Source organism: Brachionichthys hirsutus, chromosome 11 (assembly GCF_040956055.1).
Source record: "Brachionichthys hirsutus isolate HB-005 chromosome 11, CSIRO-AGI_Bhir_v1, whole genome shotgun sequence".
NCBI classification, from domain to species: Eukaryota; Metazoa; Chordata; class Actinopteri; order Lophiiformes; family Brachionichthyidae; genus Brachionichthys; species Brachionichthys hirsutus.
In genome coordinates this window covers 11,831,189-11,858,127 of record NC_090907.1, presented here as the reverse complement: position 1 = coordinate 11,858,127, position 26,939 = coordinate 11,831,189, and the positions used below count along the sequence as shown (strand labels likewise).

General features: G+C 43.5%; 3 protein-coding genes across 3 annotated transcripts in view; 2 read left to right on the top strand and 1 right to left on the bottom strand.

The window, feature by feature from the left end:
* kmt2a (lysine (K)-specific methyltransferase 2A) overlaps positions 1–2,559 on the top strand; it is a 35,199-nt gene extending 32,640 nt beyond the window's left edge. The window contains exons 27-34 of the mRNA XM_068745150.1: positions 141–209; positions 294–517; positions 744–818; positions 912–1,086; positions 1,202–1,309; positions 1,409–1,489; positions 1,584–1,713; positions 1,800–2,559. Coding sequence (XP_068601251.1) covers positions 141–209; positions 294–517; positions 744–818; positions 912–1,086; positions 1,202–1,309; positions 1,409–1,489; positions 1,584–1,713; positions 1,800–2,075 — 1,138 coding nt within the window. The 3' untranslated portion in view covers positions 2,076–2,559. The remainder of the gene's footprint in view (positions 1–140; positions 210–293; positions 518–743; positions 819–911; positions 1,087–1,201; positions 1,310–1,408; positions 1,490–1,583; positions 1,714–1,799) is intronic.
* A 5,937-nt stretch (positions 2,560–8,496) lies between these two features.
* Positions 8,497–17,564, top strand: LOC137901150 (cytochrome P450 2J6-like). The gene is made up of 9 exons (XM_068745151.1): positions 8,497–8,700; positions 10,305–10,467; positions 11,506–11,655; positions 11,734–11,894; positions 12,093–12,269; positions 12,889–13,030; positions 15,137–15,324; positions 15,411–15,552; positions 17,383–17,564. Exons 1-9 carry the CDS (start codon positions 8,497–8,499, stop codon positions 17,562–17,564), a joined length of 1,509 nt encoding a protein of 502 aa, XP_068601252.1.
* Positions 17,565–20,908: 3,344 nt separating this feature from the next.
* Positions 20,909–24,725, bottom strand: nherf4a (NHERF family PDZ scaffold protein 4a). Its single transcript, XM_068745807.1, has 9 exons — positions 24,712–24,725; positions 24,393–24,454; positions 24,066–24,277; positions 23,604–23,675; positions 23,255–23,387; positions 23,002–23,138; positions 22,711–22,918; positions 21,198–21,394; positions 20,909–21,112 (listed from the first exon to the last, which is right to left on the bottom strand). The coding sequence occupies exons 1-9, from the start codon at positions 24,723–24,725 to the stop codon at positions 20,909–20,911; spliced, it is 1,239 nt and encodes a 412-aa protein (XP_068601908.1).
* Between the last annotated feature and the right edge of the window lie 2,214 nt (positions 24,726–26,939).

Below are 26,939 nucleotides of genomic sequence, written 5' to 3'. Positions count from 1 at the left end.
CAAGGGATTGTCAGCAAATGTGTTGCATCATTGAAAAAGAGATTAGGAGATCTTGTGGTTGGATTTAAAAAAATATATATATGCAAACTTCTCTGAAATATCTCCCAAAGTGTTCACTTTTTTTTTTTTTGAACCAACAGTTCCAAAGAGCTAATGTCCCCTGAACCCATGGACACAGGCAAGCCCACCGACCAGGCGTCCAACAAGAGGTATGGAATGCGTCCACGTTGGGTGCCCATTTCCATTCTGTCCTTGCACTCTAGTTCCTAATGCCAACTTGAAAACTTTGACAGCGTGCTAATGAGGAAGAAGGCGCCTGACGGCGCTGTGTTACCGGGTAAAGTAGCTGGGGACAGCCAATCAGCCGTAGCCGGAGGAGGAGCTCTTCCGGTGACTTCGCCACCAGACCAGGATGGAAACAGCAAAGACGCCGGCCTGGATAGCAAGCCGAGGAAGGGCATCGTCTTTGAAATCTGCAGCGAGGAAGGCTTCCACATTCGTTGTGAGAGTATTGAAGGTGAGATCATCTTTTCTGATACTAATATTCCTTTTGCTCAAGGTCATGTAGTTTTGTGTGATGAGTGTGTCCTGCAGGACTCCCCCTGTCCGATCTACTCTGTTTTTGTGCCGTGCCGATCATGTGTACTTTTAGCAGTCCTCCTGTGCTACACACTTCACATGCACGATTGTAATTTTTTTTTTTTACGTCGATTACTGAGCTTATCCTGACGCTCCCGTTGCAGAAGCTTGGAAATCGCTGACCGATAAGGTGCAGGAAGCTCGCTCCAACGCGCAACTCAAGGAGCTCTCCTTTGAAGGTGAGCTCCTTCTGGCTGCTGCTGTCAACAGCGTCCCGATCTCTATGGTGGAATTATAAACGCGGAAACGCTTCACCACTCGGTTCTTCCCAGGTGTGAATGCGTTACGGATGCTGGGGATCGTCCACGAGGCGGTGGTTTTCCTGCTGGAGCAACTTGACGGCTCGAGACACTGCCGGAGCTACCGTTTCCGTTTTCACAAACCGGAGGAAACTGGGGAACCTCCCATCAACCCCCACGGATCGGCTCGTGCGGAGACCAACCACAGGTTAGGAAAGGGTTTTTTTTTTTTTGCTATTCATTACACGGCTGGTTCTACCTGCTCTGGATGAAGCGTGCTTTGGGTGTCTGACCACTGTCTCTTCTGTCTGCTTGCTTTCCAGGAGGTCTGTGTTTGACATGTTCAATTTCTTGGCCTCTAAGCATCGTCAGCCTCCCGAGTACAGCCCACAAGAAGACAACGAAGATGAAGGGCAAGTAAGGACTGCCAGGTCAGTTACAGCACACACAGGTGGTAACACCTGTACCCCCCCCCCCCCCTAAACAACAAAGATATCCTGGTTTTAATATACCGCTTGTTTGTCATGCAGGCGTGCCTCCGTGGAGCTGCCGCTGGCTATGAGATTCAGACAGCTCAAAGCCACTTCGAAGGAAACGGTTGGAGTCTACAGGTTAGATCTGTCCCCTTTTATTTATTACCGTCTCAATCCTTGAACGAACGTATCGGAAAAGGGGCCGGTCTTAAAAACGATAATCCTCACGCAGGTCTCCTATTCATGGGCGAGGTCTGTTCTGCAAGAAAACCATTGAGACGGGGGAGATGGTCATTGAGTACTCGGGGAACGTCATTCGCTCCGTGCTCACCGACAAGCGGGAGAAACATTACGACGGCAAGGTGAGGTCTCCTAAATGAAACTGCGTTGTCGATTGTTGTCGACAGCAACTCGATCGGTCACGCAGCTGTTCTCTCTCTCCTCAAAGGGGATTGGCTGTTACATGTTTCGCATCGACGACTACGAGGTGGTGGACGCCACGGTGCACGGCAACGCCGCCCGCTTCATCAACCACTCCTGCGAGCCCAACTGCCACTCTCGAGTTATCACCGTGGATTGCCAGAAACACATCGTCATCTTCGCCTCTCGGCGGCTCTTCTGCGGGGAGGAGCTCACCTACGACTACAAGTTCCCCATCGAGGATGCCAGCAACAAGCTGCCTTGCAACTGCGGCGCAAAAAAGTGTCGCAAGTTCCTCAACTGACTCTTCAAAGGAAGGTTCTGACAAGGAGCAGAGGGAGGCCCTGAGGACGCTTGTGCTTGTGCCATTTCGGCATATTGTGCCTACGTCTGTCTCATTTACTTTTGGCATGGGAAGCTACCGAATAGTTTGAGCTTTTAAAACGTCACAGTTTTGACTTAAATTGACATTTAGATGAGAAGGTTACTCCCTTCATAATTTTTTTTACATTGGCCCATCCTCCTTAATTTTCTAGAAATGCATTATGGTCCACCGATGCTGAGATGTGAACATCAAAGGTAAAAAACAAAACAAAAAAATCAAAGGACTCGGTTCCATTTTTACACCAAAGTGCAATTTGTTGACGGGACTTGGAAGAGTAATTTTACGAGTAAAGAAAAACGATCAATTTCCGTCTTTTCTTATCTCGGTGTCAGCCGTTATTGACGCGTTATCTCCTTATCCGAATGTGCCCCCGATGCCTTCCGTGTGATTTAGTGGAACCTTCTCTCCAACCAGGCGTTTTAGAACTATCAACACTGTAAATGGGGGGGGGGGGGGTGCTTGTAGCCAGCATCGGCCACAGATAGGAAGAGGGAGAAAAGGAAAGAAAAAAGGACATTTTGAGTCATTCGTGTGAAGAGTGTTATCTGAGGTTGCAGTTTGGCCGGCTGGCAGCTAGAGGACTCTGGTGGACTGAAGAACCCTGCTGATGTGCTTTAGTAGACGTATTTAGAATTGACTCCTGGAGCTGCAGTGGCCATGAATCTCGCAGACACATCCAGATGTGTCGGGAGTTCGTGCCGGTACCATTTTTACGGAACCTCGGATTTCAATCGCGTTCCAAACCGCAGCAGCAGAGAACCAAACGTCCACGCCGCCCCTCCAGTTGAAATATTCTCAGCGCGTTTTTTTCTTGGCCTGTTGTGATCATTACAAGTGACAATGTTTGTTTAGTTTCTTTTTGTTTTTTTTACGTCTTGTCAGTTATGTTGTTTTATTACGGACGAGAAAATATGCTTGCTTTTAAACAAACAAAAGAAAAACAAATGTAAATAATGTATATTTTTCTACAAAAAGACTTTAAAAGCACTCACTAGTGAATAGCACTTAATGATGGCATTTCTATTTTTTTAAAAGATCCTATTTATTTTGTTGCCATTTTCTTTTGTAGAAATAGAGGTTTACAAACACTAATGCTCGGACTCTACGTTTTGTATTCCACTGTTTTTTGTTGTCGTTTCTTTCCTTTTCTTTTTTTACGTTGTAGCCTGAATGTCTCCTTTGATTCCAAAGACACTGGTCTGTGGCTCGGGCCCCCGCGTCGTTCAGTCCACCAGCAGTTCTTTTATCTACCCCGAACCCAGCTGGCAGTTTGACAGTTGTGAGAACTTTTATTATGCACTTGAGAGAGTCTATATTGTGGACCCATAGCAGATTCTCTCCTCTCCAGCCTTACCGTCTCCGCACCACGTCTGCTCACCGCCGGCAGCACAGCGAGGCACTTTTTCATGACCCTTGCTGGTCGTGAGGTCACCGCGCTTTCTGGCCAATCGGCACGCGTTTAAAACCCAGTAAGAGTCACGCCAGTTAGAGCTGGACTGTCCTTCCGCAGTCGGGCTTGACGCTGCCATCGTGCCATCGTCAAGCTCATTTGTGTCTTTGTTGAAAATGAGCACGCCTCGTCTCTTTCTGCACCTCCGTCTGTCTGATCAGTCCTTTTAGACCGACGGCTCCCCTCGATGGCACTGTAAGTTTCTGTTGCTTCTTTATCCGCTCTCTGCCGGTCCCTCTGGCGTCGTCGCCACCCAAAGGCAGCTCGCAGTCTGCGCCGTGTTGCAGAAATGACATGGTTTGCACCAAAGCTGTGACGCAGGCTCTGAATATAGGAAGCCTCACCTGTCCCCAGTGCAGGAACAAGCCCAGGTGGTCTCAGAGCGTATTTGTGTCAGCTTGTGCCCCCCCGCTCGCTCAGCTTGAATTGATTTTGTTGCCTCTTGGAAGTCTAGTTTTAGACTAAAGCAAAGCGTACTTGACTCTTTTTCTGCGACTAAGCGAAGGCGCGGACCAGACCGGCAGCCCTTTCCTTCCTGGAGGTGCAGCGTGTAAAAACATCCGCTGGGAGTTTCCATTTTTAGGGCCCAACATCGATTCCTGTGACGCCCCGACTGACAGGCCCGCCTTGCGCTTGTACGGCAGCACCTACTGTACGTTGGGCACGCCGGGTTCTGCTGCTAAGGTCACCAATGAATGTATGTTCCCCCTCCAGGTCACTGCATTTGGGATGATTGTGCTACTTTTTCAGCTCGTTTTTTACGTTATTTTATTTTTGATCTTGTTTCAACATGTAGATCTGAGCTCGAACTGGGCGGCGACAGGGTCAGCACTGGGAATAATAGTGAGACATACTGGGACACGTCGTACTGGCGCATCGATAACACGTTTACTGACGCCAAAGGGCTCCGTCTTCGATTTCCTCGCTTCTCAAGGTCCACTTCTGAATTTTAAGTCCGACGGTCCGGTGAGCAAACATTCGTTTAGTTGGCTGTCCACGAGGACGATGGGGGGGGGGGCGTGTCTCGTTTCTCTGGACTCCGTTTTACCACGCCACCCCAGTGGCATTTCTCTGTCATTGTCTGTAATTATAGTATAAATACATAAACAAATATTAGGCAGAAACATGCATAGCTACTTCTTGTACTTCAGTATCTATACAATATATGGAATGGACAAACTTAGTTACAGTAGCAAAACAGCAGATTTATAACGGTTAATGTTCCAGTGTACTCTATAATGGTTTTGTGTTGCAGTACTATCAGATGAAACTAACATGCATCCTTCTTTCCTGTATCGATATCCAGAACCAACTTCTCCGTGCCTGCGAGCGTTCCTTCGTCAGCACGAGAACATTGCAGCTGTTCTTTCTCTTTTCTTTCTGGAACGATGTGACGAGAACTGTAACTAGTACTGTGGTCGTGAGCTACTTTAGGTCAGCCACTAGGTTTTGTTTGTTTGTTGTTTTCCCCTGATTGTTGTAGTGGATGTTTTTTCTGTTTTGTTTCCTTTGTATGTTTTGAACAGGGACTTTTTTTTTAGGTGGCTTACTTGATGTGGTATAAATTAAAAGCCTTTGGTTCATAGAGACCGATCAGGAGTTTAAATAGCCCTCCAAAACGGATCTCTCTGTTTTTTGGAATTCTCCCACGTCTCCCGGACCTCTCTCCTTTGAAGTTTTGGTTGTTTTTATCCTGTACTGTTATTTCTTTTTTTTATAGAAAGTCATAATGCTGATGTTGAAAACATTTAATTTATTTATTTTGTGTTCTTTGACAAGTCAAGGTTCGGGAGAGGTCAGATGAGTACGTGTCGTGTTTGTAATTTTCTCATTGTTTCTTGTGTATAGACGTTATCAGCTGATGAGGGGATGTGGTGTCACGGAGCGAGTGGACAGTTGGGATGTGCAAAAAAAAAAAAAAGAGGGATCGTGACGAGGCTTATTGCTTATGCCTTGAACTTACTTTGTCTTATCAATACTCCTCCCACTTTCTGTAATAACAATATCCAAGAATTCGAGTCATTTTACTCCTTTTGACAGTGTTTGTTCAATACACATCAACAAAATGAAGGAAAACCACATCAGTGAAAATGAACCACAAACTACTTGGTTGAATGTATAATTAGGAAACAAAGTTGTACATATGTGTAAAAAGAAAAGTTTCTAATCATGTTTATTTTCTATGCACTTTTTTATTTAAGTGATAGTTTAAATAATAAACATGTCTCCTTTATTCCTTTTCTCTCTCTCTTGCCTTGTTCGCTGCTTCTGGACGGATCTTGATTAAATTCTCAGGAAATGTTGGAAATGTTACCAGGAACAGATTATTATGAATCACATTATGAAGAATTGGGTAATGATCCAGAAGAGATCCTTGATTATTGATCACTTTGAAATTTTCTGTAACATTGCAGTCAATGGACCTTCAAAAATATTACATTTTAACATTGAAAACTCAATTTATAGATTCAAAAATCAGTTAAAACTACACAGCAACTCCGATTCACTTTTTCTTCTCATGGTTGGACCATGTTGCATGCCAAGAATTTGGTGAAAATGATTGGAATTCAATATCCTGAGCTCGACAAATATAATTTCATTGGCGTTTAATAAGCCCTCCTTCAGACAATATGAAAAAATTGTTACAGAGTTTAATATTTTTTTAAAGAAAGTCAGAATGCTGAAAAGGCACTGAATTGTAGGAATGACTCAGGGGTGCCTCGTAGACGCTTCCACACCTCCACAGATGTCATCCTGCCCAACTGCCTTCTTATTCATCCTCTTCATTGCCTTTCTAACTTCACTCATTTTGAAAGAAATATTTATTTATTTTATTGAAAGATATTGCAGGTCAAGTCAATACAATATATAATATTAAACATAAACATAAAAACGTTAAGGGAGGGAATTTAAAAGTAAAATAAAACAGCTTCAGCTAAACCAAATTTCAAACGTTTTTTTTTTTTTTTTACAGCTTTACTGTTATTACTGCTATTTCCTTGTGGAAAACATAAAATAAAGGTTCTTTATTTTTCCAAACTTGCACTTATGTATGAAGTATTTTCCCAAGATAATTATTAGGTTAACGATATTGTAAGAGCCAATGTGCGCACGCTGGGTGTGTGCGCATCCACGCCAAGGTGATTGGGGCGTGGCACAGCTGGAGTGGAGGCTTTATTTGTGTGCGCACCTGCGCTGTGTCAGTGTGTGTGGCCTTGTTATGCTGGTGGGGTGAGCGTGGGGAGAAACTTTTTGTTGACCACATGAACATGAACGCAGGATAGACGCGACGGAAACAACGGCAGATTGCACTGGCAAGGAGGTATTTACTGTCAACCATTAGAACGGCCAAAGTAAGTCCTCAAACTGTTCTCTCTGCGAGCTGGAGCGGAATAAATCTGTCAAGGCCTGTGCAACGTACTGCGTGCGCGTCTTCAATGTTTTAACCCCTTCGACTTAGCCCACCGTGGCGTTTGGATTGATTTTATACACGCCACAATAGATATACGTATGTTGTCTGTCTCTTTTTATTATTATTAACTAGGTAAACTATTTTAGTTTAAGAGGTTTACACCTAAATAATTCTGTGTTTTTCCCTAACTCATTAGAAGCCAATGTAATAATTAAAGGTCCTGTAGTAGTCTATAATTTGCATATTTTAAAATTGTCCGAGAGTGAAAAGTAAATATGCATTGAAGAATTGTACACACATAATGACAGTAATATTGTTGTATACAGTATGTGAATAATGACACCTCTAAATGCACCTGAATAAGAACATAAGTGATGCTAAGTGGAGTGAAATGAAAGCACGTGTTTCTTGCTCTGACGTTACCTTTGTCATTATTAGTTATTACTTCTTTTTTGTGAAATGACATCCACCCCGCCGTCCTGGCACAATGACACTGACGATCAGACCAGTCGGTGACCTTGAAATTCTATATTGTTTTTATTGCACTGAAGCAGAGTTATTTGAGCAAATGATTCCGTGACTTTTATTGTGTACCGACATCTAGACAATGGTGACCTCTCTCTTGGGTATGGCCGACCCCCCTGCATCTTTAGCATTTAAAGTAGGCCAAAGGTGATACTAATCTTCTTTGTGTAACTGTTTCCGTTTTATTGAGTGTGTGAAAACAGCGACAACGAAACAACGTAGCACATTAAATGGACTAAGAATCACCACGGACACATGAGCCCCATGAACCTTGGGTAATCGCGAAATGAAACAAGCAGAGTGGGTTAGGATTTTTAATATAGTAAGCTGAATCAATAGATTTCAATATACCATAAAGATTTGTGATCAATCAGTGCAAAAAGTTCATATATTTACATAACTTTTTTTAAGCAAATGTTTCCAGTTCTATAGTCATTTAGAAAAAAACTAGTCAACGACAAGCTGAACCAATTGTGTGTGACTGATTTATAAAAATGTCTTACAGGTCCCAAAGTCCAGCAGAAAGCTCCCCGGTTATAGTGAATGTTAGAATAATTGGTTATCCTATAACCCGTCCCAAAAGAGCCCACTCATGTTGCTTCTGAAACGTTACAGATGGAAAAGAGCCGACTCAAACCTTTATGGAGCTTTTATCATTTTAGGAGAGTGTATGCTCTGATGACGGGGTCTGTCCCATAAACAGATCCATCATACGCTTTATTCCCTACAGGATTAAGAATGTAACAAAGAGGCTGCAGTTAGACTAAATAACTACTTCCTGTCACTGATTGACAGTGGATTTTGATGAGATCAGAGTCCAGTATTTTGATGTTTGATGTCAAGCTTTGCATATCGAGACAGTGAAGTAGACACTGGTCGTCAGCGCCCTCTTTGTTTTCTGCAAGGAGAAAGCTCTAAACCGTAACCTATCTTTGACAGGCTTGAGTTGCAGAATGGATCGGGCCACATCGGTGATTGGATCCTTTGCGGACTGGGATGTTAGAGGTCTGCTTCTCTTTGTGCTCGTTTTCATCCTGGTTGCTGATTATCTGAAGAACCGCCAGCCGGCCAGCTTCCCTCCAGGTCCACGGCCGTTGCCTATTGTGGGCAACATGTTCTCTGTGGACCACAAAAGGACCCATGAGAGTTTGACTCAGGTAGATCTACACATCACAATATACCATTATGACTAAAACAGATCAACGGGATTCTGCCGTTAAATAACAGGCACCAGTAAATTCATGTTAAGCTAAAGGTGTTATGAATTAGATCAAAACGTCCATCACAAATATGTTTAGAGTCTCTTTCAGATAGACTTCATGACATTGCATCGTCCTCCCCAACACCAGCCACTCTCATGTCCTCCCTCACTTCGTCCATGTATCTTCTCCTGGGTCGTCCTCTAGTCCTGTTCCCTGGCAGTTCCATCCTCAGCATCCTTCTACCGATATAGTCCTTGTCTCTCCTCTGGACATGTCCAAACCATCAAAGTCTGTCCCCTCTGACCTTGTCTCCAAAACGTCTAACCTTCACTGTCCCTCTTATTGTCTCATTTCTAATCCTGTCCAACCTGGTCACTCCCAAGGAGAACCTCAGCATCTTCATCTCCTCCACTTCTAGCTCCACCTCCTGTCTTTTCCTCAGAGACACTGTCTCTCAGCCGTCCATCACAAATCCTTCCAAAGGCAGAACTATTGTATCTAACTTTATGTAAGAGTACTTGTAAGGTATAATTACAGAATAAAGTCTGTACGTACTGCCCACTCCCCCTAAAACGTTTTTCCCATTGTTACTAGCGTAGATTTGAGTGTTTTTAGACAGCCGGAAGGGATTAAATTGTTTTCAGTTATTTTATATGGGAAACATATTGAGTCATAAGCTCGGTCCACGAACGGATCATACTTCTATGTCAAGGTATTACTGTATTACTAAAATAACAGGACTTAAATACAGTGGTCCCTCGCTATAATGCGGTTCATCTTTCGTGGCCTCGCTGTTTCGCGGATTTTTGAAATGCAATTTTGCATGTTGTTTTTACAGTGCTTGAACGCGCATTGTGTTATGCGTCCTGATTGGCTAAGGGACTGTACTGTAAACCACTGTCAACCAATCTCCTTGTGTCTCCTGTACAGTACAGAATGCGCTCAGCTAGTGTGGTGAGGGGTTTTACAGCTTTTAAACATATATAATAATTGTAAAAAAATAAAGCTGATTACTTCACGGCTTTCACCTATCGCGGGTTATTTTTAGAACGTAACCCACGCGATAAATGAGGGACCACTGTCTCACTCAAAAAAACCGTGGATTGTATGAAGATGTGACAGAAACAAGGTTTTAAAGGAATAATTACTACATATAATTAAAATGTTCCCACATTTAACGGACGTAAATGTGTCCTCCACAGCTCCTGTTTCTCCTCATTTCCCACAGTTCCAAGAGAATCATTCTTTGATGTGGTTTGCATCATTACAATGTAGACATTACTCAACTATTAGTTACTATATATAGATTTGGGTAAAAAAAAAAGGTTGCATTCCATTAGAAATGAGTACAGAAAGCATATTTGAAAGTTTCTGATTGTTTGGCCCTCAGCAGAGGAAGACGAGTGAGGCAACGTAAACTGAAGAGACATGTTGAGAGCAAAGTTAACTGACAGTAAAGCACCCCCGACTCCTGACGCACCTGGCAGGAGTCGGGGGGCGCGTGGGCTACAGTGATGTGAAGCTTCATGCTGTTCCTCCTCTGTCACACCTACTCACAGCTGTCAGAGACGTATGGAGATGTGTTCAGCCTGCGCATGGGCCAGAATTGGACGGTGGTGTTAAACAGACTCAAAGTCATTAAAGAAGCTCTGGTAACTCAGGGAGACGGCGTCGCTGACCGTCCAGGCCGCGCAATTCGTAAGGATATAGTCCACGGACGAGGTGAGACATGTTTCACTCCTGCGATGCACATACAGGGAAGTATTGCATGTTGCGACAGATTGCCATTTTACCCGTTTGTTTTATTTAAACATACTTCAAAGGTTATAATTTACCCACTTCATGAGCTTGTTGCATATTTAAGACACACGCTATGCCACCTGCGAGTTTATCAAGCGATTCCCTATTGATTTATACATTATACACAACTTATCTGTTATTGATACAGTAGACAACAGGAAAGATGCTTTTGATTACTCATCTGGTCTCATATTATACCCTTTTTCCACAAGTTAACGCAGTTCTCAGGCACTTGTATGAAATATCTGTGCGAGACGCTCCCTCAAAGCGCGGAGTAGCGCCGCTCCTCTTAGCCTGCTGGCCTCGCATGAGTCACTGGGCGCGCCGTGCGCGATAACGCCAATTATTCAGGACGGAATAAAAATGCTTTGAATCATCCATCTTCAAGCCGCTTTTCCAGGGCGGGCCTTGGGGGCAGCAGCCTAAGAGGAGCGGAGCTACTCCGCGCTCTGAGGGAGTCTCACACCGTCACCCGATGGAGGAAACTCATTTCAGCCGCTTGTACCCGCGACCTTGTTCTTTGGGTCACTACCCAAAGCTCGTGACCACAGGTGAGGGTAGGAACGGAGACCCACCGGTAAATGGAGAGCTTTGCCTTTCGACTCAGCTTCCTGGTCACCATGACGGTGAAGAGAGCGCAGACACAGGGATGCATGCACGCATGTGCACGCTCATTGTGCACATTTTCCCCTCCTGATGTCAGAAGGGGCGTGATTTCTTCCAGACGTGTTTCAGGAGGTGATTACAGACCTACACAAACTACGCAGGATTGACGTGATGGTTTATTTTGCTGTTTTGGGTTGATAAGGACCCAAAATCACCATAATAGTGTAGAAACATGGTGAAAGTGAGTTTTTAATAATATGTCCCCTTTAAAAGCAAAATAAGACAATGTAAGTTTAACATCCAGTGTGCTAAATATGATTCCTTATTTTTTCTCATTTGTATCTACTTCATCAGGTTTACTTTCTAGCAGTGGGTTCTTGTGGAAGCAGCAGAGGCGTTTTGCACTTTCAACCCTAAAATATTTTGGATTTGGCAAGAAGTCACTTGAACCCGTCATCTTGGAGGAATTTTTGCATTTTGCAAAAGAGATCAGAGACTTTAAAGGTAGACTCGGATGCGCTGACTTAATTTAGAATGTTCGGTCAGATATACAGAACTGATGTCTTCTGTTCAATTGCGTAGGTAAACCATTCGCCCCACACCTCACCATCAACAAGGTTGTCTCCAACATCATCTGCACCCTGGTGTTCGGCCATCGCTTCGAGTACAGCGATGAGAGGTTTGGGGGACTGCTCAATAGTTTTGACATGGCTCTCCAGCTTGACACCTCAATATGGGTTAAGGTACAGCATTTTAAAGCCATTTCTTAAATCTTGTTGCTACAATAAATCCTTTTGAAGAAACTGTTGAACATCCAGCCGAGTGACCCTGATCTGTAAATCAGGAATCAGTATAGAGATTTTATTGTTAAAAAAAATACTGAAAACAAAACCTTTCTCTGAGAGAGCTTAGTAACTGTTTCTACGCGCTCTACTCTACAGTTTTACAATTCATTCCCTCTGCTGATGAGACATCTGCCAGGTCCACATAGGACAGCAATGAATATCTGGAAGGATATAAAAGCCTTTGTAACAGCAGAGATCAAGGAGCACAAAAAAAACTTGGACCCTGCAAACCCAAGAGATTACATCGACTGCTATCTGAATGAGATCCAGAAGGTGACTGATGTTCGATGTCGTTTTATATTTCTGTGTTACTAGTGAAGATCCTCAGGCTAAATGTCGTACTGGTGTGACGTTTCACTGAAGCTGTATCCTCCTCCTCATCTCTACTTACACACAACCAAGAAAATCCTATTTAAAATGTGAACGTGTATGATTCAACGCAGATTATTTTGACATTCAGATTATCCTATTCTATGTTTATTCTAATAGGACGCTTGTCCCCATATATATTTTTTTAAACCTTTGCTGAAATAACATTAATGTGCACTTGTTTATTAACTCTTTGAGTGCCATTAACGTCTAAAGATGTTTTTTCTAACCCAAACGTTCCCTGCCAAGCCCGACATTGAAATCGGCCTCTCTTCAATGGCCAGTAACTCTGGAAAGAAAAATGATAGACGATGAAAGACGAGACTTTAATCTTTTATTTGGTAGGTTCGGCGTGTGCATAGTAATAGTAAGGAATATTCTGTGGGGCTTTGGAAAATTGGGAATAGTGAGCGAAAACTGGGCCACTCAGAATATAGCTGAGCTGAGAATGGCTGGAACTCAATGAGTTAATATTATACGGCCTGGATTGACAAATATGTTTCTCTGCTATATATATATTTAGACTAAGGAGCAAGCTAACAATACCTTTGATGAGGACAACCTGATCGTCTGTGTCATGGATCTGTTTGTGGCTGGCTCTGAGACCACATCCACCACTCTGCGCTGGGCGTTCCTCTACATGGCAAAGTACCCTGAGATCCAGGGTGAGAGCGCTCACCAAGTTCACGAAGCTCTTTGACCACGTTCAATAATGTGTGAAAATGAGTGGCAGAGGATCAAATGCATTGGTGGTAATGTTGTAGGTGTCCAAGTCAACTACCGGTAATCTTTGGCTCCGCTCATCAGCCTGGATACTGCCAGTAATTAAATGTTCAGATTAGGGCCAGCATGTGAGCCCCGAACTCTGCACCAGCAATTAAGGAATTATTGGAGTTCCAGAAACGATCAGAAATATATCAGAATCAGAATACTTTATTAATCCCAGAGGGAAATTCTATCAGCATCATTTCTCCACTCAACAAAATAAGTCATACAAAATTGACAGTATGCACATAATAAAAGTATGAAAGTGTGTTTTCACGTCTGTAGCAAATCATAATTTAATAACGGCTCATAGTGTAGTAATAATTTAAGTGTTTGTGAATATTAGATTTACTATTTACTATTTTGTTATATTATGAGTCCAGGGTGATGGCTGGCGCTCATAATGTAATAACAGCTCATAATGTAATAACAGCTAAATGTGGTGGAGCATATTGCATATCTATTGCTACAATAAATGCAGGAAACAATAACTTTTGCATTAAAAACACATTTAAGATAGTTACTTTCAAATAAGTAACTTAACACTCTTTCCTTCTATAAAGCCCGATTAAAATGTTGCTGTTTTCATTGTTGGTCTTTAATGCCAGTTTAATAAAGGCTCTTAAACATTTTCTTACTGCTTTACATTGAATATGCGACACAAGCAGGCAGAACGTGTTCCTTCATTCTCCTTTATTTTGGAACTTGTGAAGCTAAATACAGGAATGTGAAATTCTCCTCTCGGCGCTTTAACAATGACATCATACGTCTGTCTCATCATTCATCACTCGATTCCCATGGCCCAGTGTGTACAGCACCAAGATTGTTCTGCACACTCTCATTGTTCCTTTTCTGTAAATGAAACAACATTAATTGATTCAGTAAATGTTGAGGAGAGGTATACAGTACAGGTTTTTTTTTTAAATATTCAAAATCACTAGATCAATGCATGGTTTGGTTTAACAAAGATATTGAGATATTGATTAACTTTACAAGTCGTAATTTAAGCAAATAATATGAAGGCCTGTATTAATAATAGCATTCTTCTAATATTAAATTCAGTTATGAAAGGAAAAAGTAATTACATTATGCGCTCATGATTTTATTACATTATGAGATGATTATTACATTATGAACTTTTATTACATTTAAGTTATTACAATTTGAGCTGTTATTACATTATGAGTTGCTACACGCATTTGTTTTCCATTCTGACCTACATTTCCTTATGAATTTAACTGTTAAAGGTGAAGTTTGACGACGCTTACACGCTACCAGCTGAATAATTGCAGAGACGGCCCTCAAGTCTGTATGGGTAGTTTAAATTGGGTTTGTTCAGGGCAGGGGCAGAGCCCAAATTCTGACCTGCTGTTTTCTAGGTCAAAGGTCACAATGGATATTGTTCCTGCTCTATTAGATGAACCTTTAGAGGGCCAGCCCTCTATAAATTTACACAGGCGATGTGTAGTAGAAACCTGTTTGCCTGCAAGGTTGAGGACAAATCAGTGGATGGCGTTGCCGTGCTAGAAGCTGAACCATGCACATTTATATCTCAAATACATTTTAAATTGAAACCTTTTATGTGACATGAACTAAAATGGCACAATAAAATGGCGAGATGATGGAATCTTTGCCAGTTGCCAAAAATTAATGTGATGTGCGATCAATGTTGTGCAGAGAATAGTCTGAATGCGAGAGATACCTTCGAGGTAATTGATCCATGCCTGGTTCCTTCTCCGGATGCACAGCTTCACCCATTTGGGATTTAGTTCAATAAACGCTTGGAAATATTTCTACCATTTTCTGTCGGCAAGTTTTGAAATTTGGGTACCAGCTGGAAACATATAACAATAAATCAATTGCCAGTTAAGAACGAAATCAACAATGACATGACTGTAGCTGTTGTCTAACGCTAACACGACAGTGTTCATCTCTCCATGAGCTTTTGAAGCTGCAGTGAGTTGATGAAATGATGTTTCCACGTTTGCTTGTTTTTCTGTTCATAGAAAAAGTCCAGGCTGAGTTAGACAGAGTTGTCGGACGCTTCAGACAGCCGGCAATGGAAGATTGTGCAAACCTGCCCTACACTAATGCTGTCATTCATGAGATCCAGAGGATGGGCAACATTGTTCCTCTCAGTCTAGTTCATTTTACCAGCAGGGACATCCAGCTGGGAGGCTACACAATCCCAAAGGTCATTCCTACTGCATGAAACGTTTACTCAGCATACGCTGCTATGACGAGTTCTTTATTCATTTAAATTAATTTTGCAATCATCAGGGAGTTATGGTCATTCCTAATTTGACCTCGGTGCTGTTGGACAAGAATGAGTGGGAGACGCCCTTGACCTTCAACCCGGGACACTTTCTGAACGAAGAGGGGAAGTTTGAGAAGAGAGCTGCCTTCATCCCTTTTTCTGCTGGTGAGGACTGACACAACTTGACATTGCATCCATTTCATTAAAATGTTCTGCCAAAATGCATTGAGGCAGGATCTATCCTTGGATCCTGTGGTTTGTTTTTAAGTCAAGAAACACCCTGCCAACCTTCTAACCCTGTCACCATGCCATCATTTCTGAACGCTTGGCATGCACATGGTTAATGTACAGCAGGTTTGATGAACAGCAAATATCAAGATATTGCAGCGTACAGTGTAAAATAATAAGAGGACTCCAGTAAGTAAACGTGCTGCTATTTTTATTTTATGAAACAATAAGGTGACAGGTCCTACAGCTTTTTAGTTTTCTTAACAATTCTGAATGTGTACATTGTAGATAATAGTATTTATTTCGTATGGCTTTATGCCGAGGAAGAGTACCACAGACACTATGTTTGCGATGAGGCTAGGGTACAGGCTAGGTGATTTTGTAGATCTAGAGAAAGCCGATGACAGGGTGCCCAGAGAGGAACTGTGGGACTGCATGAGGAAGTCTGGAGAGGCAGAGAAGAATGTCAGAGTAGTTCAGGACATGTATGACAGCAGTAAAGTGTGCAGTAGGAGAAACAGGTGAGTTTAGTGTGGAGGTGGGATGCACCAGGGATCAGCTCTGAGCCCCTTTTTGTTTGCAATGGTGATGGATAGACTAACAAATGAGGTGAGACAGGAAGCTCCTTAGAATATGATGTTTGCAGATGACATTGTGGTCTGCAGTGAGAGCAGGTAGATGATAATTTAGAGAAGTGAAGGTCTGCTCTAGAAAAGAGAGGAATGAAGGTGAGCAGGAGTAAAACAGAGTACATGTGTGTGAATGAGAAGGTTCCAGGGGGACAGTGAGGTTACAAGAAATAGACGTAAAGAAGGTGGAGGACTTCAGGTACCTCGGGTCAACAGTGCAGAGTGATGGAGAGAATGTGGAAAGGAGGTGAAGAATCGTCTGCAGGCAGGCTGGAACGGGGGGAGGAAAGTATCAGGTGTGCTCTGTGATAGGACGAAGGGACAGGTCTACAAGACAGTGGTGAGGACAGCCATGATGGACGGCTTAGAGACAGTGTCTCTGAGGAAAAGACAGGAGGCGGAGCTAGAAGTGGAGGAGATGAAGATGCTGAGGTTCTCCTTGGGAGTGACCAGGTTGGACAGGATTAGAAATGAGACAATAAGAGGGACAGTGAAGGTCAGATATTTTGGAGACAAGGTCAGAGAGACCAGACTTTGATGGTTTGGACATGTCCAGAGGAGAGACAGGGACTATATCGGTAGAAGGATGCTGAGGATGGAACTGCCAGGGAACAGGACTAGAGGACGACCCAGGAGAAGATACATGGACGTAGTGAGGGAGGACATGAGAGTGGCTGGTGTTGGGGAGGACGATGCAAAGGACAGGGTGAAGTGGAGAAAGTTGATTTGCTTTGGCGACCCCTCATGAGGAAAGTACAGTAGATTTTGTGTTCTGACTGGATTGCATTCCTGTCATCAGCTTTTGAAAGCGTAAACTGGTCGGAACGTAAAAGTTTGCACATCAGAGTACAGCATTTAAAAAAAACCTGGCTAAAACTCCTGCTTTTTCAGAAGCACTTGTCCCTTTTGGTATTTATTTAAAAATTATGGTATAACCCAAAAAGCATGGAATCGCCCCAACACGCCTGATTAACACCAAAATAATTTTTGCTTACTGACCTGTTGAGACAAACTTTCCATTGTCTTTCAGAAAAACCATCAGTTCTACTCGAATTATGTCTTAAATTACTTTGACTTTAGGTCAAAGAAAAATTCAGTTGAGTTCAGTCTGCTTTGCTCGTCTCTTTTGCGGCCTCAGGTAAGAGGCTGTGTCTCGGGGAGATGCTGGCCAGGATGGAGATTTTCCTCTTCTTCACCTCCTTCATGCAGCACTTTACCTTCTCCATGCCCGCTGGGGTGAAGCCTGTCATGGACTCCCGCTTTGGCGTCACGCTAGCGCCGCAGCCATATGACATCTGTGCCACATCACGCCGAGAGTAGCTCTTTTTGTCCAGTGTTACAACACACTGTAAGTTTTGCTTTAATCGCAAATCACTTTCTGAGCACCACCTAATAATATATTATTCAGCACAAAAACGATGAAAACTTCAATTCTTTGTTTTGTTTTCTCTTCAATTCTCACTTTATTTAGTTCAGTTTTCATGTCCTGTCCTAATGCAGAGTCAAAAACTCTTTTTCCAGTGTTGTTTTTATCGTTATCTAGAAGTAAACAACTGTTGATATGTGATGTGTCACTAAAGGAATAAATATTAGAGTTAAAATCAGCGATCAGATAGAAATGTGTGTCTGCACAAAAAGCTGTTTTCCATGGCACTTTTCTCTTTACTTCATTGATTATTTAATCACATCTGAAATTGTAAGGGTAAAAAAAATTAAATAAAGTTTTAAAAAATGTGTACATGAATGGAATTGTTTCAAAAATAGAAATACAAAAACAATACAATGGATTCACAGTGAAGATTCCAAACTCTTGTGGCCTCTACTTCTTTTTTGTAAAGCAAAAACTCATTTAACAGATGAGACGGATGATTTGCATCCTTAAACTATATCGTTCATGCAGAGTCTGTGGATGTTTTTCCTTGAAAGTCTCTTGGCTTTTTGATTTACGTCTCCTTGAAAGGGAAGATCCATCAGAAGCAGTTGGTCCATCCGTTAGCCCCCCCCCCACCACTATTATATACTTATGTAAATACTAACCAATGATGAAAGATCATTAATGTATCATTTCCACTCTTAGAAGAGTAAAATAGTCACTTTTTAGACTGTCGTCAAGGATACAATAAATTGTTTTTATATACTTAACAGTGCCAGAAATAAGTTCAGTGCATCACATTACATGAATACAGCAGCTCATTCCCTTCGTAATGAGATTTACACCATCCACATGGTGATCTGGATCATCATCAAAAGGTTCTAGATTGTTCTTGGTATCTTTATACACCAACCATGAAAAGTAAAAGTGAATCAGACCTGATATTTATTTTTTAGATGATTTTTGAATCCATAAATGGGGTTTAATGTTAAAATATAATATTTTTCCTAATGCCATTCTGGATCCGATCTGGTTGAAATTCGGTGGTGAGATAGAGGCCCCCACCCTACATGACTGTGTCAAGTTCCATAAACGTTGGTCAATAATCAACCGAGATATTAAGGAACAAATTCTGACTGCATAAAATAAAATCCCCTTTGCCTGCTCTCAGGTTTACGCTGTGTTTTCTGTTGTGATGATCTGTTGCAACCTTTTGGGCCAGCTGGCACGGTTCTGCTGGCGCTGGTCGTCCTCTGGGCTTCAGAGGCAGCCTGGGGTTTGAGTTGCACTTTCTCCATGGCGGCACCATAAGGTAGGGGTTGCTTCCAGAAGCCAAGCTTGTACAGGATGTAGATGAGTAGAGCCCGAAGCAGCAAACCCTGGGTCTTCATACTTCCAATATTTTAAAAAGTTGTGGAAAATGTACTTTTTCCTGCAGCTTGCACTGAACAAAAATAATCTGCGTGAACATTTTCAAGGTGCATTCAGGGCCAATCGTTCCATGGAAACAGTGGAGTGGAGTGTGAAGTGTTTTGCCATGAAAGATGAACTTGTAATGTCCATGGTCTGGAATGAAGACATTCAAATGGCAAAATGCAGTTAAACACTGTGCGCTCCAGGCCCTTCCAAATGAGCCCTGACATTCCGAGGATGACTGGCATAAAATAAAAGGACTCCTTGGAACAGGAAATAAACCTTCTGTGATAAATACGTTGTCTTCGTATCAATCTCGAAGCGAAGCCACAGGGATGAGAGGCGCTCGCTGGACAGTGCCTGCAGCTTTAAGGTGGTTGTGTGGAACATATAGTTAATTTATATGTTGAGGATGCCACCTTCCTCTGATGACCTTAGTATGCTGGCATCATCATAGTAGGAACTGTAAATTCACTTGTTCCAGGTATGCACTCTGTAAGGCAGGGGTCCCCAAACCTTTTCCTGTGGGGGCCACGTAACGTTTCCCTTCTTTGATAGGGGGCCGGGGTCAGTTTGTACAGGAAAAGTGTGACGATGGCAGGGGGGCCTAAACATTTATTGTTTTTCAGAGAGCCACCAAATAACCCTTTCTTCACAGAAAAAAAGAGTCTGGAATTAAATAATAACACTATTAATAAAATAAATAACAACTAAATAACCCTTTCTGGGTTCGTCACAGAAAAAAAGTGGAACGTGAACTTTCTGGTCGTATGTGATCATCATTAAAATTGTCCCAAATATATTCTTCACTATCAATATTATTTTTAGGAAACAAAAGATTGATGAATGACCTCTCTTAAATGCACCGAATACCATTATTAATCCCCAACCGGCTACTCGTGTTGTATGGAAAGGAAAATAAGAAAGGAAGCGAAATATATATATATATATTATTTATGTATATATATTTTTGGTCTCTGGTATTGTTCAGGGGGCCGGGCCACATGTGGAGGCGGGCTGTAGTTTGGGGACCCCTGCTGTAAGGGTTCTCTGGTTGCTGCATTGCCGCCTTGAGGCGGTTAAAAGCAGCTGCAGCTGCTTGTGTGCTTATTTCAGACGGTAACATGATTATATAGGGCAGCACAGAGCTGGCATCACAACAGGCACATGATAGTGACGGTGATCCGTGTCACCTGCTGCGCAGCTCCTTCTTCTTCGTGGGGATTATCGGTGATCTTTTACGAAGGGCATCCGCCACCTTCTGAACCGGATATGGATCAGGCTCCTATTTCCACTAATGTCACTGTTCATATTGAGTTACAACTTATTCTAAATATATTTGTGTTAAAAAAAACAAAAAAAAAACCTTTAATACTAAAATAAATCGAATCCTTGGACCCCCCAATCGCCTCAGTTTGTCCCTCGGTCTTCGTTCTCCCTGCTTTTCCGCAGCACATGTCCTATCGGCTCCTCCCCCTCCCCACATCCCTCACACGTCCCTGTTTGATGCCTTCCTACCAGCTGTCCTATCTCCTGCATCCTGCTGCCCTGCTTGTCTCCTCATCAGCACCGCAGCATTGATACTCTGCTCTCTGCCAGACTGTCGGCGACTGGTTCCTACTCTCCAGAACTCTAATCTGATTCTGATTCACGTGTTTTTGGATTTTCCTCGGCTGGCCTGCTCCTCTGGATTTGCCTGCCTGATTGGTCGGTTTACCTGCTTTGGACTGACCACCTTTTGGGTTTTCCCTGTCTGTGCCCTGACACATATAGACTCGCCCTACATGAACTGGAGTTTAAACACTCGTCTTTAGATCATTTCAATAGAGCCCTTTCTTCAGGTTGTCAGTCATTAATGGACATCAATAGAATTGTAAGATTATACCTGCCTGGTTAAAGTTGCTGATAGGTCTGAAAGGTAATCTGCCTCGTCATCCTGACTATCTAATCTGGGATATGTCAGACGCCCATCTCCATTTATTCCCGGAGTTTCACTCTGGTTCTTGGCGCAGTGTGGGACAGTCTGCCGTCCGTCCTCCGGGATTGTCCGCTGATCGTGGAACAACAGGGGAGAAATTCCGAGCTGTAACAAAAAGCAGTTGAAGACGGTCTTTTAGACCCAACGTGTAAAGGGTCCGATCTGCGAACAGTGAGGTGACGACACATACCCCTCGGTAAAAGTCTCTTCCTGCTAACGGTATGGTGGTGAGCGAGACCCTGTCGCCGCTCTGTCTGACGGCTTTGACGATGTTCTCGTGCTCCATGGACTCGACTTGTTCGCCATTAACAGCCAGCAGCAGGTCTCCGTCCTCCATCCCGGCCTCCTCAGCTGGACTCCCCGCATCCACCTCTCTCAGCACATGAACTGGGATAGGAAACAAGTTCAGACTTACTCGCAGGCGAGCAACCGTGTGTCGGCTGCGAGAGCACTGCATGCTGGGCGCTCGGTTCGGGGTGACGATGCCAGCGACCAGCCAGCTGCATCCTTCTTGCAGCCGCTTAGCTCTCCATGCAGGTCCTCATCAGGCATGTGTGACCACCGCCTGGCCTCAAATACTCTTCTCGGCATTCTGGTGTAGCTACCATGCAGTGATCTTTGTAGCTGACGGGGTCACACATCATCCATGCAGCAGGATAGATTCTGCTGCAGCTGCAAAGAATCAGGTCCATCTTTGAAATCTAAGACTTCCAGATGCTTCTCATCTTATTGAGCTCTTCTCGCTTGCACGACCTTCTCATTGTTAGCTAAACAGGAGCCGACATATTTCAAGTCATCCGCTCGTTCAGTCTTCTCAACCGTAGTATCTTATAACAATGCTTCGTCATCAGCATCTGGATGTTTTAGGCTGTCTTGATGACCTTCTTTGTGTGATGGCAAAGCTCAGCTCATTTCTTCAGTCTCCTGTAGCTCTTAATGCATAATCTGTGTACTGGCATACATAGAAGTAATTTTGTTGGTATTGTTATGCTCTCATATGGTATTCCTGCTGCCCATTTTTGTAGAACATAATTAGATTCAACAGACTCTATTGTGTGTCTTCTCTAGCTCTTGTGCGTTCATCACTATTTTTGCCTCCGCCGAGGCGAGGTGGAGGTCGTTGTCTGTCTCGCTGTCTGTCCGTTAGCAAGATAACTCAAAAGGTTCTTGACAGATCTTAATGTAAGTTTTGGAAAATGTTGGGAACGTTACCAGGAACAGATGATCCAGAAGAGATCCTGGATTCTGGATCACTTTGACATTTTGGTTATCATTGCAGTCAATGGAGCTTCAAAATTTGTTCCTCAATTTCGCGGTTGATTATTGACTGATGTTTACAGACTTTGACACAGTCATGCAGGGTGGGGGCCTCGATCTCACCGCCGATTTTCATCTGGATCAGATTCAGAATGGAGTCAGTAAACAATATCTAAATTTAACATTGAAAACCATTTACAGATTCAAAAATCAGTTCAGAATTAACTCTGATGCACTTTGACTTTTCATGGTGGGTGTGTAACAATACCAAGAACAATCTAGAACCTTTTGGTGCTGATCCAGATCACCACGTGGACGGTGTAGATCCAGTTGGGAGGGGGACGAGCTGCTTGGGGGAGGTCTGCGCTCTCTGAGTGCTTTTCTTGTAGCGTATTAAACGAGGGCCGCTGCTCTGCGAGGCGAGCGTATAACCGTGTCGCTCTCACCTATACGTTGAGTGACTGCCAGCTTCTCTTGTCTCAGCAGAAAGCCATATCCCTCTTCCCCTTTGAGCAGGCGCATGGTCTTGGCGGGGTATGGGAGGCTGCAACATTCCGCCAGCGCAGGGAGGATGGGCATTTTCCTCCTGGCGTAGCAGCGCTCACTCTCACCGTCGATGACGAGCACCGTCACTGAGTCCGTGCTCTTCAACACCTGCGTGGCAACCAAAAGCTCTGTGAGAATGACCCGTCAAAACGGCACGAGATGCTGCGACTGGGGGGGCGTTTAATCCCGACCGTTCTGCTGAGGAAGGAGAGCGTGAGGGCCGACGCCATGACGCCGTTGATCCAGATGAGTCCATCTCCGCTTCGGACCCCGGCTTCCTCTGCGGGGCCATCAGCCACTGTGCTCACAATGTACCGGCCCCTTTGACCTGATCGCATTTTGACACTGTTATATGATCGTTATTATTAGTCTGCCATGTATTGACTTCACAAAATCTGTATATAAGTACAATAGTAAAAAAAAAGACAGCAGTGTGCTGGGTACCTTCCAACGAGAAGATTCTTATTCCCAGGCCATGCTCTGCATTTCTGCTGATGTGGCACAGTCTGGGTCTGGACCAGTAGTCCCCTTTGGAGGCCTTGGCCAGCATCTGGAAGTCCAGGCCAGCAGACGCCGCCTAGAGAAGACGGCCGTCAGCAGGATTCAACTAGCCGAAGATTAACGCCACGCCTGTGTTTTTCTGCTTCGTTACTGGATAACCAAACACGGCTGCGCGGCTCTGAAGCTACGCGGCTCTGTTCTGCAGCTGTGTGCGGTGAAAACGGCCTTTTATTCTGACGGTGGGATTGCAGGAAACGACAGAATGAGAGGGAACGTTGTGCTCATACTGTACCTGCTCATAAGCGTCTCTCCTCAACACCAGGAGAAATATGTGTAAGCCACATAACTGGATCTTCCTTATCACCTGCCAGGTAGTTACAGAGACACAATAGTTAATATTCATCTTCGTCTTCCCTTCAGTACACACTGGAGGTGGGAGGATTTTATCATTCATGGGTCGCCTGACCCTTCCGCGTAGTGTTGGGGAAGCAAGACGGAATAGATCCTCTGAATATGGGAGTGGAACATGTTTCTATCACGGAGAGCAAAAAACAGAAGAAGCAACTGGACTTGTTCAAGTTGGACTGAAGACGTTTCAAGCCAAGAGGCGTCTTCAGTCCTAAATGACTGGTGGAGGGTTGAGATGCTGAAACTGAGGTCGTCTCGTCCACGAGGAAATGCGTGGATGCATATTATGTACGACACAAATGAGCGTTGCTGCGTAGGGAAACACAAAAACCGTTTATCTACAAACCCTCATGAAGTCCATGCTCTCCACATATTCCTCATTTACTTCCAGCAGTGCGTCCCCGTCGCTGAGGCCACCGCGCGCCGCTGGACCGCCTGACTCCACATCCCTGATCTGAAGTCCCGGGATGTTCCGGTCCCTCTGCAGGCGGAAGCCAAAGTTCTGTCCCGGCAGACGCTTCAGATGACACATTCTAGGAACCAGGCTCGGCTCAGGCTCTACACACAATGTTAGTAAAGAAAGAAAATCAATAATGTGTGTTTGGGGGCGGACTATTTTAGGATAGATTTTTACAAACAAACGTGTAAGCGTGTAAGTGTGGGAAAACCTGACCAGGATCATCGGCGATGACCAGCGCCGGATTATCTATCCCTTCCTTTGGGTTAAAGGTAAAACTGATGCAGGGAAACAATGACGAGGAGAGTGTCAGCGCTTGGAACAGCAGGGATGCTGAATGCACGTCCGGAATGTCTCAGTCCTAATGTCCTGTTCCAAGTCCTCGATGGAGGCAGAACTCTCAACGACAAGTATTACAAATTCAAAATGATTTAAAGCAAAATGGATTCATGGTTAGTTTTGACTGCACGGAAGACAGGAAATATGTCTTCGTCTTTTGTTTGAACAGAACACACTTATCCACGCTGGAACTTACCGTGGGAATTCCATGGCATCCTGCCGGCCTGTGGAAGCAACAGAGAACCGTGAGCTCCTTCAGAAACAGACCGAGACACAGTGATTAAAGCTGAAGCAGTGTTTTAACGCCCAGCGCCAACACTCGCCAGACAGAATAACCATTACTATGTCTCGTTCTATTCCTCTTTGAATCACATGTTTTCTACTTCCACTCTGGAATAATGAAATCATGGCTCAAGTGCACAAACCAAAAGGTTTACCCCTACTCCTAATCTACCGGTACACATTCTAGTTTGACGTAAAATAAGTCGCAGCAGATAAATTGGCTGCTAAATGTTAGTCAGCCAACAACTTAAAGCCCTTTTAGGCAGATATGGCTCGGTGGTTGTCTGCATATCAGGTGGTCTTTGGTTCAGGTGCCAGCTCTGCAGCCCCCATCCCTGGGCAAGATAAACCACTAACTGGTGTGCGAGTGAAGATGTATGCACCCAAGTCATCATAAACAGGATGCAATTAAATATATACTGATTGTAAAATGAATCAAATAGCTTTTACTGAGCAAAAAAAAAAAAAAACTTCAGATATCTCTCAAAGTGCATTTCAGGAAGCGCTGAAAGTCTATTTTCATGGTATTTCCTACCATCATCAGAACACAAAGGCAGAAACTGCTATTATCTACTGCTCAGAAACTGCTGACGTAACAAATCCGTTCGAACTCAGATATTATGAATATGGGGAGAAAAAAAGGAAAATATCTCGCTCATCAAATGAGAGGATCTACGGCTACGGCTTTAATCGCGCAGTATCTTGTCCAATGAGACATTAATCAAGAATTTAAACAATTATTTACAACGGAATCAAGACAAATAGAACAATTGTACATGTTTTTTTTTGATCATTTTATGGTCCACCCATTGAAAGACTGTCTGAAAGACAAAGGAACCTACTTCTTCAGCTGAAGCAGCATTAGAGATCAATGTTCACCGAGGAAGTCGCCTTTAGTGAATCATTAGAAACGGCTCGACGTCCACCGACATTTTAACAAGCAGCCATTTCTTTACCTCATTAAAAAAAGTAAACATCCACTGCATCCAATGCCATTGAGGCCAAATGTGAACATTAAAATACTGACTCATATTCGGGCCAACAGATTTGAAAATGTAAGACGATCAAAAAGGTTAAAACAAATAAATAAATCAGAGATTATGGTACATAACATATTTCCTTTCTGAGACACTTATATCTTTAACACAAAAGGTTTAGTCCAGTGCTTTAATCAAGCCAAACACAGGTGACAGCTAAAAAGTCAAGGAGCAGACAAACAAAATCCAAAGTTCAGAGTGCAGGAAGCAAAGTTCGGCATCTTCAAAGCAACAAACCCGAAGCAGTTACAGAAACCAAAGCGAGAGAGAAAATGACAAAAAGGCTTGGACAAATGCAAAGAGAACGCAACTGGACCATGTTACTCATCTCTGTGTGTGTGTGTGTGGATCACAAGCCTCAGGTATCCGTTGCCTTCATAATGATACAGACTGTCTTTGCTTTGCATTTAAATGGTACAATGAAATAGAACCACGATGGAAACACACACATCTGTAGAAATAACAGAGTCTCCCATCTCAGCAGTCCTCGTCTTTCTATGCTTGCTCGCCGTACTCCAGCCCCGGTGGAGGGATATCTCCAACAAATTCAGTTACCGTGCCATCCAACCGCTCCATTCTGGGACAGAACCTTTTCAGGTCCAATTCAAGCTCCGTGTCAGGCTAAATGCGATAGCTACGCATCTGGACCACGCTGATACGGGTTCCCTACAGCCGCTGACTGTACACACACCAACAAAACAAAGTCCTCATGTAAAAAGCCTCTCTTGGGAGTTGTTGAATTCTTATCTTGTCACGACACGAAGCCAACGCGAACAATCTGAACTGAGATTGTGTTAAATGAGCTTCCAGACATTTAATAACTGATCACAGCAGGTAGGACAGAACCCGCCGACGTTAGCACACGACATTCGCACAGTAGAAATTCATTCGATGGCGAGGCGAGGAGCCTTACCTGCAGAAGAGCGACCTCGTGGCATTCCGAGCGTGGATCTGTCGAGACTGTGGATTGACAGTCCAAAGCGCACAGGCAATAATCAATGCCTTCAGAAGGTGAGGTGAGGACTCCTTGTGTTAAACATTTACTCACTGATATGTAAATCTGTGCTGAGCAGACGGAAGAGGCGCATTTTAAATTGCACCTGTG

Excerpts from the sequence above, each read along its gene's own strand:
- LOC137901150 (XM_068745151.1), top strand. The coding sequence starts at position 8,497 with ATGGATCGGGCCACATCGGTGATTGGATCCTTTGCGGACTGGGATGTT. Across the intron at positions 11,656-11,733 it reads AGAGATCAGAGACTTTAAAG|GTAAACCATTCGCCCCACAC; the intron begins GTAGACTCGGAT and ends TCAATTGCGTAG. Across the intron at positions 12,270-12,888 it reads ATCTGAATGAGATCCAGAAG|ACTAAGGAGCAAGCTAACAA; the intron begins GTGACTGATGTT and ends ATATATATTTAG.
- nherf4a (XM_068745807.1), bottom strand. Across the intron at positions 23,139-23,254 it reads AAGAATCTTCTCGTTGGAAG|GTCAAAGGGGCCGGTACATT; the intron begins GTACCCAGCACA and ends AAATGCGATCAG. Across the intron at positions 21,113-21,197 it reads GAAGAGACTTTTACCGAGGG|CTCGGAATTTCTCCCCTGTT; the intron begins GTATGTGTCGTC and ends TTTTTGTTACAG.